Source organism: Thamnophis sirtalis, unplaced genomic scaffold (genome assembly GCF_051295495.1).
Source record: "Thamnophis sirtalis isolate CommonGarterSnake01/CBP01778 unplaced genomic scaffold, rThaSir2_p1.2 scaffold_7, whole genome shotgun sequence".
Classification (NCBI taxonomy): domain Eukaryota; kingdom Metazoa; phylum Chordata; class Lepidosauria; order Squamata; family Natricidae; genus Thamnophis; species Thamnophis sirtalis.
The window spans coordinates 63,660,420-63,673,651 of record NW_028261387.1 but is presented as its reverse complement, the minus strand read 5'-3'; the positions used below and the strand labels follow the sequence as shown (position 1 = coordinate 63,673,651).

The 13,232-nt window shown below is 40.1% G+C and overlaps 1 protein-coding gene across 3 annotated transcripts in view; it reads right to left on the bottom strand.

Annotated features, from left to right (window-relative positions):
• LOC106549071 (rho GTPase-activating protein 39) overlaps positions 1-11,451 on the bottom strand; it is an 80,647-nt gene extending 69,196 nt beyond the window's left edge. For 2 of the 3 annotated variants that reach the window (XM_087720281.1, XM_087720280.1), the window contains exon 1: positions 11,321-11,451. Coding sequence is in view for 1 of the 3 variants with exons in the window: in XM_087720280.1 (XP_087576406.1) it covers positions 11,321-11,334 (14 nt within the window). In the remaining 2 variants the exon portion in view is untranslated. Of the gene's footprint in view, positions 1-10,794; positions 11,122-11,320 lie in introns of those variants that run through there. The other variant, XM_087720282.1, reaches the window with a different exon arrangement.
• Between the last annotated feature and the right edge of the window lie 1,781 nt (positions 11,452-13,232).

Sequence of the window (13,232 nt, the reverse complement as noted above, 5' to 3'; positions counted from 1 at the left end):
CTGCATGAGAGATCTGGATGGGATCCCTCCATGACGATTGATGTGGGCTTTGGCGGCCACATTGTCCATCTGAACGACGATGTGCCTTCCAGAGACTGTTGTTGGAACTGCCGTAGGGCCAAGTGGGCCGCCCGTAACTCTAGCCAGTTGATGCTTCTGTCTAGGTCCCACTGGCCTCACTGCCCTTGGGCCATCTGTGACTGAAGATAGGCTCCCCAGCTGGCATCTGTGGTAACAGTCAGTCGCTCAGGTTCCTTGAAGAGACAGCCCTTGGAAATGGCCGGAGACATCCACCAATGGAGAGATCAGATGACTTCCAGTGAAACTCGGGTCCTGGCCGGCGAGTTGCTCCTGCCTGTCCTTGGAAAAGACAAAAGAAACCATTGAAGATTCCTGGCATGCAGGCGTGCCCAGGGAACCATGGAAATACAGGTCACCAACTTGCCAAGGAGCTGTGAGAGCATGGCGAAGGACACAGTCTGTTCCTTGTTAACTCAGCCTGCCAAATCTTTGAGGCTGTACTGTCTCTCTTGGGATAGATAGAACCTGCACACTAAGGTATCAATGATTGCTCCCAGATAGAGTAGGCAGTTGGTGGGAGTGAAATGACTCTTCTCTATATTGATAGAGAACCTGTGGTGCTGTAGTGTCTGGATGGTGATTCTCTTGTCCACCGTAACCTGAAGGGCCGAGGAGGACTGGATCAGTATCATCCTGGTAGCATTGGACACGCACGGACATGGCCTGAAGATGCGCTGCCAAGGCAGCCAGAATCTTTGTAAACACTCTTGGTGCTGAAGAGAGACCGAATAGCAGGTGTCTATATTGGTAAGTATAATCTTTATTGTCATTGTACTTAAATACAATGAAATAATGGTGCCCCACATATTGAAACTAAAAATATTGCCAATGCTGAGGCCAAGTGGGAATATGTAACTAGGCCTCAGTAAGATCAATGGATAAGAAGAGGTTACTCTGCCAAATGCCCCCCAGAATTGTATGGAGACTGCATCTTGAACCACCGATATACCAGATGACAATGCAGTCTCTTGAGGTCTAGAATAGCTCACCCCCCCCCCCTAAGGTCTTTGGAATTACGAACAGGATCGAATAGAACTCTTGCCCGTGTTGCCCCTTTGAGATCAGCTGGATGGCATGAATGTCCAGCAGATGCTGTATCGCTGAATTCATAAACTCGCTTTTAGAAGGATTCCTTGACACAGGGCAACGGATGAAGAACCTCGGGGATGTGAAAAGGAATTCCAGAGGGAGGCCTGACCTCACAGTCTCCCTGACCCAGACATCAGATGTAGTCTCCTCTCAGCGGTCGGCAAATAGAGCTAGGCAACCCCCGATGGGGGGGTTAGACAAGCAGCTACTTGGGGCGACAAAAGGGACAACCTCCTACACCCTGAAAGGACCACTAGCCTGTCTACCTTAGTACAGTCTGTCCGGGTATTATCGTCGTTTAGGAAACAAATTCCCCTGTGGGCAAATAGTCCTGGGCTCTGAGGTTTGACCCCAAAAAGAAAGCCAGTTGAAATACAGGGATGGATGAAAAAGGCCCTTCCTGTTGATGGATGGCAAAAATCTTCCTTTTGTCATTGGACTCAATGAGGAAGGGGTTAAGAATTTCTGCAAAGAGATGTTCCTCTATGAAGGGTGATGAGCCAGCCAACACTTGTGGCAGGTATCAGCCTGCCACTGCTGTAGTCAGAGCAAGCGCCGGGTCACCACCATGAAGCCGATGAAGTGAGAAGCAAATTTTGCAGCATTGAGCATGGCGTCCAGCAAGAATTGAATTGCGGCCACCAGCTTGTTCAAATCCTGATGCAATCTGACATCGGCTACCAGGATTCTCTCTTGCATCTGGCACAGCCAAAGCAAGAGAGCTCTGTTGAAGAATCAGGTGGTCATTGAAGTGCAGACCGCCCAAGCTCCTGCCTAATGGGCTCGCTGCAGTGTCTATTCTGCCCTTTTGTCCTCTGGCCTGAGGTTTTCTTCACGCTCTCCAGGCATAGTGGCTGAAGTATGCAGGGATGCCACCGGCACATCCACTTTAGGGATCTGGAGGATTTTAGATAAATCCGGAGCTACATTATAAAATCTTTTGTCCACAGACTGTCGTTGGACTACATTGATCAATAGCTGAGGTGATGGAATGATCTCAGACTCAGCAGTCCCCTTGGAGAAAACAGTAGTTTTAGGATCAGGATTGTTGGATTCCATCTGTGTTGAAGTAGAACACAGCCGAACTGAGTTTCATGCCTTGAAAAGCAGTGACCGAAAAAGGCTATGCTGATAGCTGTAGCTCTTTTTGTCCTTCCTCTTCCTCAGAGATATGAGACTGACTTCTGTGAGAAGGAACTGGAGAGTATGGCTCAGGACATTCTGGAAATTCCCCTTGGAAATGGGGATTGATATCGTGGTGTGGGGCCAAGGAAGAACCTGACCCTACTGAAGCCCTCCTGCATTGTTGGAGCTCCGTAGCAAAGCCCTGCCTTATAACCTGCATATGGCCTGCATATTACCTTGTACAGGGGCTGGGGACCCTGTCTCAGGACGAAGGCCAGCTGCTGTAGGAGTAAAGGTGGCCTCTGGAATAGCTCTGGCTGTCCCACTGGCCTGCCAAAGAGGCCACTAAAATGCATAATTCAGTCATTGATCCCCAGTGCTGCACTGTTGCTAGGTAAAATGCAGCAGTGGGGAAAATCCTGCCCTCTAACTCCTTCTGTTGATACCATGTTTCCCCAAAAATAAGACAGGGTCTTATTTTCTTTTGACCCCAGAAATAAGCACTTGTGCTTATTTTCAGGGAAGTCTTATTATTTTTGAGGTGCAAGAGGAGGCGACCTCATGGTTGCTGCTGTGTAGTAATATTTTCAGGGAGGGCTTATTTTCAGGGAAGGGCTTATTTTAGCACATGCACTCAAAAGCCAATTTGGGCTTATTATCCATGGAGGTCTTATTTTCTGGGAAACATGGTAGTTGCAGCATATCTAGTGGGCTTGGTTCATTGTCTCATCCCTTACCTCTGACAGGAGAGATGTCTGCTGTCAGCTCTAGCGCAGATTCTCTCCAGAGCTTTCTGCCTCCTACTCTCATCTTTTTGGGCAGCTTTAGAGCTCTTATGGGGCTGCCCAGCTTTTCTGGGTGACTTGGGAGCTGCACTTTCTAAAGGAGCCTGAGTCTCATGACTTTTCACATATCGGTTGAATCAGAGGATTTTGATGCCCCGTACAGCCTTGGGATAGTGGCACGAAGCCACACTCATGACCGCTATCCACTCTGATCTTTTAACCTGTAAAAGAGCATGAAGCTCTTAAAATGGCTGCTGCAGCTTGCCACCAAAGTCAGGGGAGTCACTGAATGGTGTGCAACTCCGCTCGCCCAACTGAACACTTTCAGGAGACTAGGGAGGCTTGAACTCACTAAATTCAGCTGGCTTGGAACCTGAAGGATATTCTTTGCCCTCTCTGTTAAGAGCCTCTAAGGAGGTGCTAAACAGAGCGTGAGACTCTGTGGGCTATCAATACATCTACCTGTCAATTTTCTGCTTGATAGGTGCCCCTCAGGCTTCAGCTGAAGCTCTGCCCCCAAGGGAAAACCAGTGATTCTACCTAGAAGAGGGAGTCAACTGGTGGTACTCACAAGGTGAATTAAAGTTCAATTTCTGCTAAAGTCCAATAGCTTCTATTTGTAGCTCAGAGAAGGACTGACACTTATCTGCTGAGACACTGAGTCGAAAGCTGGGAAGCTCTAGAAACAGGGGAGTGTCCTAACAGCTCTGACAGACTCAGTCCTATCAGCAAGTAGAGGTCAACCTCAACCCATTCCTGGATGCTATTTCCACCATTTGGAGAAGATATTAGAGAAAGGATTACTAAAGCCATATGAATTTATTTGGATTAGAAAGAGGACACTGAAGCAGAAATCAATAAAGCTTATAGAATAAATTCTAGATTGAGCAGAACAAGAAATGAACAAGGAAAAAGAAAAATTGGAGGAAAATTCAAATTGAGGTGTCAGATGCAACAGATGAAATATGAATTTAAAATAAATATTGAACTAGGTGCTCATATATTTTTCTAAATTTTTGACTTGATTATGGATTCAAACATTTAACATAAAGTATAATTGGAACATATGTTCCTCAAATGAAAAAATATTTGAAACAAAACAAGAAATTATTTGCTTACAAGAGACTCATATTAGAAAAAAGGATACAAACTATTTAATTAGTAAAAAAAATTGTACTGACTGATGAGGATGCTTAGATTGTTGTGGTGTAAGTTAGTTTACATTGGGCTAAGGCAATGGTGTTGATAATTTATGCTCCAAACAAGGATAAAGTGATGTTGTACAAATGACTTATGGAGAGGCTAATAGGTTTTTCTTATGAAAATTGATGACAGGTGCTAGAAGAGGGACATCTTCTCACAACTAGAAAGAACTTCAGAGAAAAATACTAAAATTACTCAAGGTGAATTATCAGAAGTTTCATTTTTAATTTGTTGGACAATTTAGGATTGATTGATATGTGTGACCAAAAATGGCAGTTCAAGAGTATACCTATTTTCCAGAAACGCATAGATCCTTCTCAAGATTGGATAAAAATTTAGATTTCAAAGGACTTGGCTACTAAGATTTCTAAAGTAGAGATACTAACCCAACACTTTTTCAAGTCATAATCCTATGTTCAATTGTAGATGGAGATTAAAGGAAACATTGTTAGAAAAAGAAACAATCATGTAGGTTTATTTAAAGAAAAGTTTTATTAAAAAAAACAATTTAAATAAAAACATTAAATTGAGAACTTTTGGAGATACAAGTTTTCATTAGGAGTTATCTTATACAAGACACTACTGAATTTTAAGAGAAAAGACAAGGAAAAAACCAAAATATTTAGAATGAGATAAAAAGAAAACAAAGAGTTTAAAAGTTTTCAGAGCAGATAGATATCTCTGAATAAATTTTATAGCAACAACTATCTATATTAACAGATAGTTAATTAATTAATTAATAAGAAATCAAAATAAAAATGAACCACGTAAAGTAAAAGAGCCTTTGAATATATAAAATAAACCAAGTGAATGGCTGGCATATAAATTATAAAAAAAATAAAATTATATTGAAATTTTAATGAGTCTCTTTGATGAGACTGCATTAAAAAGATAATCTGGCTATGCAACAAGCAATTTCATCAGAATTATTCTAATTAATATAAAGGACGTGACATTTCTGTGGAGGAAATAGATTAAAATCTTAAAATATTGTTTATACTTGTTCATTTATAATTACCATATATTAGTACTTTTACATTACAGACAACTATTTTTGTAAGGACAAAATTCACAAAACGTTTAACATTCTCATTCATGCTTTGGTCTGCAAGTGTCTCATTCACTTTTTCTGAACTTTTTCATTTGTCCCATTCATTCATGGCAACTAGCAGAGTAATTTTTCTCCCTGGGTATCATTCTTTCAGAATGTTGGACAATTTCCCCCCAAAATGTATTTCGAATTTTTCGTTTATCACTATACTAGAATATAACAGCTACATCAACAATAGCTAAGTTTCCTACACCCGACACCATCCCTCTGGACCCTCCACCTCTAGTGATCACAGAAAAAGATGTGTGAGGTCTATTTCACAGACAAAAAGGTAGAAAAGCAGCAAGACAGGCAGGGTAACTCCCTCTTGCTTGAAAATTTGTGCTGATCAACTGGACTTCATCTTCACCCCCAACTTTAATAAATCACTGGAAATGTGTTGTGTTCCTTCTTGCTTCAAATGCTCTACTATCATCCCGGTGCCGAAGAAGACCTCCATCAAAGAGTTGGATGACTACAAACAGGTGGCTCTAGCATCCATAATTATAAAAAAAAAACCTCTAAAGTTCAGTATTGGCCCACTTGAAAACTATCACAGAACTGCTGCTAGACATTTTCAATTTGCCTATTGTGCAAATAGATCAGCAGATGATGCTGTCCATATGGCACCGCACTACATCTTATAACATCTTGAATCCCCAAACAACTATGTAAGGGCCCTTTTTGTAGACTTCAGCTTGGCATTCAACACCATCATTCCTAAAACCCTCCTCTAAACCAGTGTTTTTCAACCTTTTTTGTGCAAAGGCACACTTTTTTCATGAAAAAAATCACGAGGCACACCACCATTAGAAAATGTTAAAAAAATTTAACTCTGTACCCATATTGACTATATATAAAGTAATTTTCCCACGGCACACCTTACACTATGTCACGGCACACTAGTGTGCCGCGGCACAGTGGTTGAAAAACACTGCTCTAAACTGACTCACCTAGCTGTGCCTGAAAGCAGCAGATGAAGCTAGGGAAATCACATCGAATACTATTCAATTAGCAGTGTGCTCTCTCCATTACTATTTTCTCTCTAGACCAGTGATGGGCAACCTTTTTGGCGTGGTGTGTCAAAAATCGGCAAAAAATCGAGCATAACTCGCGTTGTGTGTCACTTCAACAAAAACATAATTTTGCGCAATTTATAGTTTAAACTACAAAAATGTATAATTGCAATATATAATTGTATTTAATAAACCAAAAACAAATTATTTAACATACCTGCTTAGTAACTTCTTTGTTCATCAGTCGATTTCGTATGTTGCCCTTGATATTATTGAACTTGTTTGGGGTGCCGTGAACCAGGGCTGTGGAGTCGGCTGCTTCCAGCTCCACGTCCTCATCAACATGCCGCTCCAGCCCGCCCCTGCTATGAATATTCCTAGTGACGCGAGGGTGAAGAATATGAATATTCATAGTGGGGGCGGGCCGGAGCGGCATGTTGATGAGGACGTGGAGCTGGAAGCAGCAGACTCCACAGCCCTGCCGTGAACTGAGATAAGTGTGGTGCAGTCGTAACCGACAGTCCCAGGAGTAGACTCTCTGTGCCGGCCTGACTGGAGAGAGGCGCGCACTGTTCCCGCGCTCCTCTCCTGCGGGTCCTCCCTCGCCGCGCTGATGACGTGTGTGCGCACGGCATGCACGCCTTACCAGCAGCCCCTGTGGTCAGAAAGGGGCGGCGGTGATACAGTAAGTGAGTGTGGGCGGGGGAGATCACACGTCCCGCCCCCCCCCATTCCTCCAGCACAGATTCTTTCATCCTCGGTGGCCGTGCAGGAGCCGAGGATGAATCGCATGAAATCCTGTGCGTGTCACCCCAAATGGCTACGCGTGTCAGCACTGACACGCGTGTCATAGGTTCGCCATCACTGCTCTAGACCAATGACTCATCTTGAAGTATCCCTCTGTTAAAGTACTGAAGTTTGCAGATGACACAACAGTCATTGGTCTCATTCAAGATGATGATGAGTCTGCATACAGAGGGGAGTAGAAAAACTGGCTCTGTGGTGCAACCGGAACAATCTGAAGCTGAACACTCTTAAAACTGTAGAGATGATAGTAGATTTTAGAAGACACTCTCCTATTCTATCACTGCTTACAATATTAGGCAACACAGTATCAACAGTAGAGACCTTCCAGGTTCTATTAGCTCGAAGGACTTGAAATGGACACTTAACATTACAACCATCATTAAAAAGGCATAAATAGGATAAAAGTATGCACCACAGCTTTGCCAATCTGAAACCATTCCTTTTTACCATGTTCTGTCTATTCTATGACTGCCTGATCTGTTTAGAAGTTTGTCATGAAGACAATGAGATATTCTGGATTTTTTATTTTTCTGAGAACTTTCCACAAGTAAATGCCTTTATATAACCAATTAAGCAAATACTCACTTATTTTCGGCATTCTTTGGCTTTCTAAATTATCTGCATCAATAATGTCTCATTTTCCTTAGGTTTTATACTTTACCATTTATAATACTCATAACCCAGTTCACAATCTTCCATAAGGCATGGATTCATAAGTACTGAGCTCTGCTGCTCATGATTTGTTGAATCAATCATTTCCACAAAAACCTTTTGACTTAAGATGGACAGGTTAGATAAGATTTCCAGCCTTAGCTGTGCGATGCCAAATTTGGTATTCTCTGTTACAGCTAAGGACATTAGTGCTGTACTGAGCAGTAGGTTATAACATTGTGTGCAGGGAGGAATACACCATTAGGTGACCCTGGCCAGAATGCCACAAACACAACAAATCCCTCTAGCAAGCATTTTCATGGCTACTCTATGCAAACTGGCTCTCTAATCTAGAGATCACTTTGCAGGATAAATAAACTGTCACTCATCTGTTTGAAAATAAATGCAATATAAAAGTATATACTTAAATATGTTTATTCCCTTTATGAAACTCTATTTACTAATCCATATAATCCACTAATCCAATAGGTGAGTTTACCTATAATGTTCTAATTATTGTGAACCATTTAAGACTCCAAGTAGTCTTAGGTGTAGATTTTGACAGGATTTGGTGATAAAGTAATTGATTCGTATTAAGAAATTTGTGGTCACATCTCAATTCACTCTTTTAAATATTTTAGCAAGATTGGGAGTCATAAATGGTGATAGGATTTAGTAATATATCTGAGGTATGACATATGAGGTATCTATATTCCTAAATGTCCATGACTATGGCCTCAAAAATTAAATTTATTAAACAATTAAAAATAAAATGTATTGAAGTTATATGTTCCTACTCTAGGAACACAAAATAATATACTCTGTCCTCCAATTTTACTGTTACAACAAGGATTCTTAAAGTAAATTGGGGTAAGAGTTAATGACCAACCCAAAGAAGTATGCCTTACTAAACAGATTGAAACTTAATTTTAAACCATTCTGTTGCTTTGTTGAGTTAGGCTCAAATTTATATGCACTTATTTGGAAGCAAATAACACTGAATTTTGTGAGTCTTATTGATTGGGTATTATTGCTTTACTTTACACTGGAAATATATCAAATCTTTAGTCCGTAATTCTGATGTTCCTGTTTTAGGTTCTTCAGAGAATATTTTACATTATACACCATTTGTTTCATTTCCTAAACTATAGGCTCTAATTACCTAATTTGCTGATGCTCCCAAGTGGGCAGACTTTAACTTCTGGATACAGAATTCAGAAGCTTCAGCTGATGCAAAACGCAGCTGTGCAGACAGTTCTTATGGTTCCTACGATGGCTCATGTTATATTGCTGTTCTGTGATCTCACTGGCAGCCAGTTTGCTTCTGGGTCCAATTCAAGGTGTTAGTTATCATCTTTAAAGCCCTTCATGGCATGATCCAGGCTATCTGACAAAATGGCTCATCCTGATGGGATTAGGTTGCCCTACCAGAAGGGGCATTCTGCAGCTGCCAAAAAAGCCAACACAGTGCTGCATCAACAGAGTATCAAGATCAAGAGAAATGATAGTACTCTCTATAAGGCACTGGTGAGGCTAGATTTGGAATACTGTGTCCAATTCTGGTCACAATACAAATAAGATGTTGAGGCCCTAGAAAGAGAACAGATAATAGCAACAAAAGATGATACTGGATCTGGAGATTAAATCCTTTGAAGAGCGCCTAAATAAAGGAACTAAGTATGCTTAGCTTAAGTAAAAAAAGAGTGAGTGGAGACTGAGAGGACACTTGAAGGCTGTCACAGAGACATGGGGGTTGGTTTATTCTCCATAGAACCTGGGGTAGGATGAGAAAGAATGGGCAGAAGCTAGTCAGAGGGAGATCCAATTTGGAAATGAGGAAGAATTTCCTAACAGTGGAACAGCTTGCCACAGAGTTGCTCGTGTCCTCTCCTTGGGAGATTTTTCAAGGAACAATTGGACAACCATTTGCACAAAATGCTATGAGGGAATCCTGCCTTGCACAGGGGGGTTAGACTAGAAGACCTCCATGGTTGCTTGCAATCCTATGGTTTTGCCTAGTTTCACAAATATATTTTGGAAAAAATAAAGAATATAGTTTCAAAATAATGTATTTACAAATTTAGGAGTTCAATATATGAAAAGTTTCAAATTATCTGTCCTTTTTGGCCCCCAAAGTGATTTACATTTTATGGACTTGAAATTATCTCAGGACCTGACAGTTCCTAATCTGAATAGTTAATATTGCACCCCTCCAGTTAGGTCCCCCCCCCCATTTTTCATGTTTCCTGAAATGTGAGAGCCAAATCAAAGGCACGAAGAAATATCCTGGTTTTTCCCTTAGATAGGAAATGGAATATGCAGTAGGCCAAAATTCAATTTCTCTGCTATGAAAGGGTCACTAATAACCATCCATTTTATTATTATTAATCACAAACTATGCTCTGATGAAATCTATGAAGATATTATACATACATTCTAAAATATTCCTGACATTAATCAAAAACAAATCATGAAGAAAAAGATTCTTTCTATTATGTACTGTAAATTGGAAATGAACTGCAAAAAGAACATTACAGTATTTCTTACTGAATACCTAAACCACAGCAATGTGTGTGTAAATATTAATAGAAGTGACATTTAAAAATATATACTGCACTGTAGTCAATATCCTCTAGTTATAAAACTCACAACCAAAAGGATTAATTAGCAATGACAAGAAGTAACCTTTCTTTAATATGGAAGAAGGAAGAATTCTATCTCTGTCACCAGGAGCAGAAATACTATTTTTGATGACTATGTTCAGATGGTTTGAACAAACTGTATTGACCCAATTCACAATAGATTTTGTCAAAACCCACTGATTGCAAACCACAATGTGGTTCAGCTCACACATGTCAACAGGATAATATATATAGCGGTTAAGAAGGATATATCCCTATATCTATCTATCCAGTCTTATTTATTGAGGCCAAAGAGAAAAACTTACATTGTTGTTGCACAAAGCTATATTCTCCAAGCGCCACTTATTTTAAAGGCGGCCAAAGTGTATCTTTCTCCAAAAGCAAACGCGCAACCATTAGACAATTAGCAAAGGCAAGGGGTGAAGTAAACAACACCTCAGCTCGCACAGCTAAGCCCCTAACCCACTTCTTCACCGTAAACTTTTTCTTCCACCGCCATCTCGCGTACTGTCTTTTGCCTCTTTAGCCTCGACTGAGCTCCAAGCCGGAGAACTCCTGGGAAACTCTCCGAGCCCTTTGCTAGTTTAGGTCCTGCAAACGAAACGCCCAAAGTTGTTTCGGTCTCTTCCCTCACCCCTCCGAGGTTCTTCGGCCGCGCGCCGCCTGCAAGAAGGAGCGCGGAATGGCGGCGGCGTTTCGAGATACTTTGGCGGCGCCTGGGGCCCAGCCCTGCGCCCCACCCAGCTCAACAGGTAAGCGGCTGACCGACAGCCCCCCTCCCCCTCGTGCCTTGACCCGAAATTTGTGCCTCTCTTCCCAAACTACACTCACTTTTCCGCCGCCATCTCTCCACTCAGGCCGCACTCCCGGACTTTTCTCCCTGCGCCCCTCAGGGTGAGCGAAGGCTCTCGGTCCCAAGCCAGACAGGATCAGGATGTGAAACCTGATCCTGCCTGCCTGACTGCCGCTGCCCCTCCCCGCTTCGCGTATATTAAACTGGGCAGGACCCCGCTCTACATTCCCTCTGTTGGAGTTTGACTCGGAGTGCAACAGTGTTAAACAGTTTCGTTTAATAAAATCATTGTTGGGCTTTTTTGCCCCGATCTGATACCAACACTTTTCCTTTCAGTAATCCCTCGTCTTATTAGATCATGAGTCTCGTATCGCATCTCTAAACCCGCTTAAACTAAAAAATAGATATCCTGGGGTCTATGATCTATCTTTTTCAAAATTTATCAAGACTTTTAAAACAATGGGATGCTACTGCAAGTTGACTCGCATAGATATATTTCCTTGCATAAAGCAACATGTCATGAAAACACATATGAAGCCGGCCTTGGGTTTACTGAAATAAAAAAAACCCATCATTTTCCCACAGAATATGACCCTGATCATTACATTTTTATTTTGAAACTCTAAATACAAGCATGCTCTCAAAATTGATATTTTGTTAGTAATAGTCAAGTGGACAAATAACCACAGGTTTATTATTCATTTAATTTTGGGCACACTAATGCATAGAATACATGGCTTTTGAAAGAAATTATAGATTATTTTTACTTATTTTTATTTATTTATATCCTGCCCTTATTTTTTTATAAATAGCTCAAAATGACAAACTAATACTATTTTATGGTTTTTCAGATCTTCATCCACAGTAACTTTAGCTGTGATTTTATTGTACCACAGTAAAGTTCATTCATAATATGAAGATAATGTATGGAAATCCTAAAGAAAAAATGTATGGAAGCATAATCCATTCAAAACAGCATCCTCTTCTGACAAACAAGGCAGAAATACTATTAACTTGTCTTTGGAAACTGTGCCTAACTTGCCTTATTTCAAATATAATACAATAGCATCCCCTGGTGGCAGCTTTTTCCAATGAAGAGAGAAATCTCACCTACCTTCCTTGGCGTTTTTTTCATAGCAATCTGTTTTCATAACAGTCTATTTTAGGATATTCTGCTTGAAGCACACATACTTTCATCAACTGAAACCTTTATGCTTTATCCTATTTGGGAGACTTACTACTTTTCCCCATTTCATTGTTTGGAAAAGATACGTGTTACAGTTTTAGAGAAAAGTAATTCATGCTTAAAATATTATAGAAAAATATAAATTATAATAATTATTATAAGAACAATCACAAATAGTTTAATCAATTAAAATAGAAGTGTACAGCCAAGTCATAAGTCTAAAATATCATAAATGTATTAAAATACACCATTCATTTTTATGAAACATTTCATATCTGATTTCTTGAAAACATACTGTATCTGTTGAACTTTTAAAACATTTAATAACATAATTAAAATCAGTAAGAATAAAAAAGACAAATTATGGATAATGAACAATGCATTAAGAATATACATATATGTCAAATTTAAATATAAACTCAAATTTCAGATGTGGCACAATTCCATGTGTAGAATTATAGTCAAAATGTTTCTAAATGTTTTAATTGTACATTAGATTTTAAAATAAAGTTATTCTGACATTGAATTATATTTCTGCAATTTAATAAATAATTGTTTCTTAGAGAGGATCTAAGATCTTTTCCAATAGAAAGCAAATAAAATTGTTGTAGCTGTTTCAATATATCAATGACACTTCAGTATAATTTAAGATTTACATGGATTAGTAAAATTTAATTTAAAAATTTCAGGAAGGAATTATGGCTTTCAAAATGATTATTTTCCATTATTATTGGGCATTGTTGGGCAACATTGTTGGGCAACAT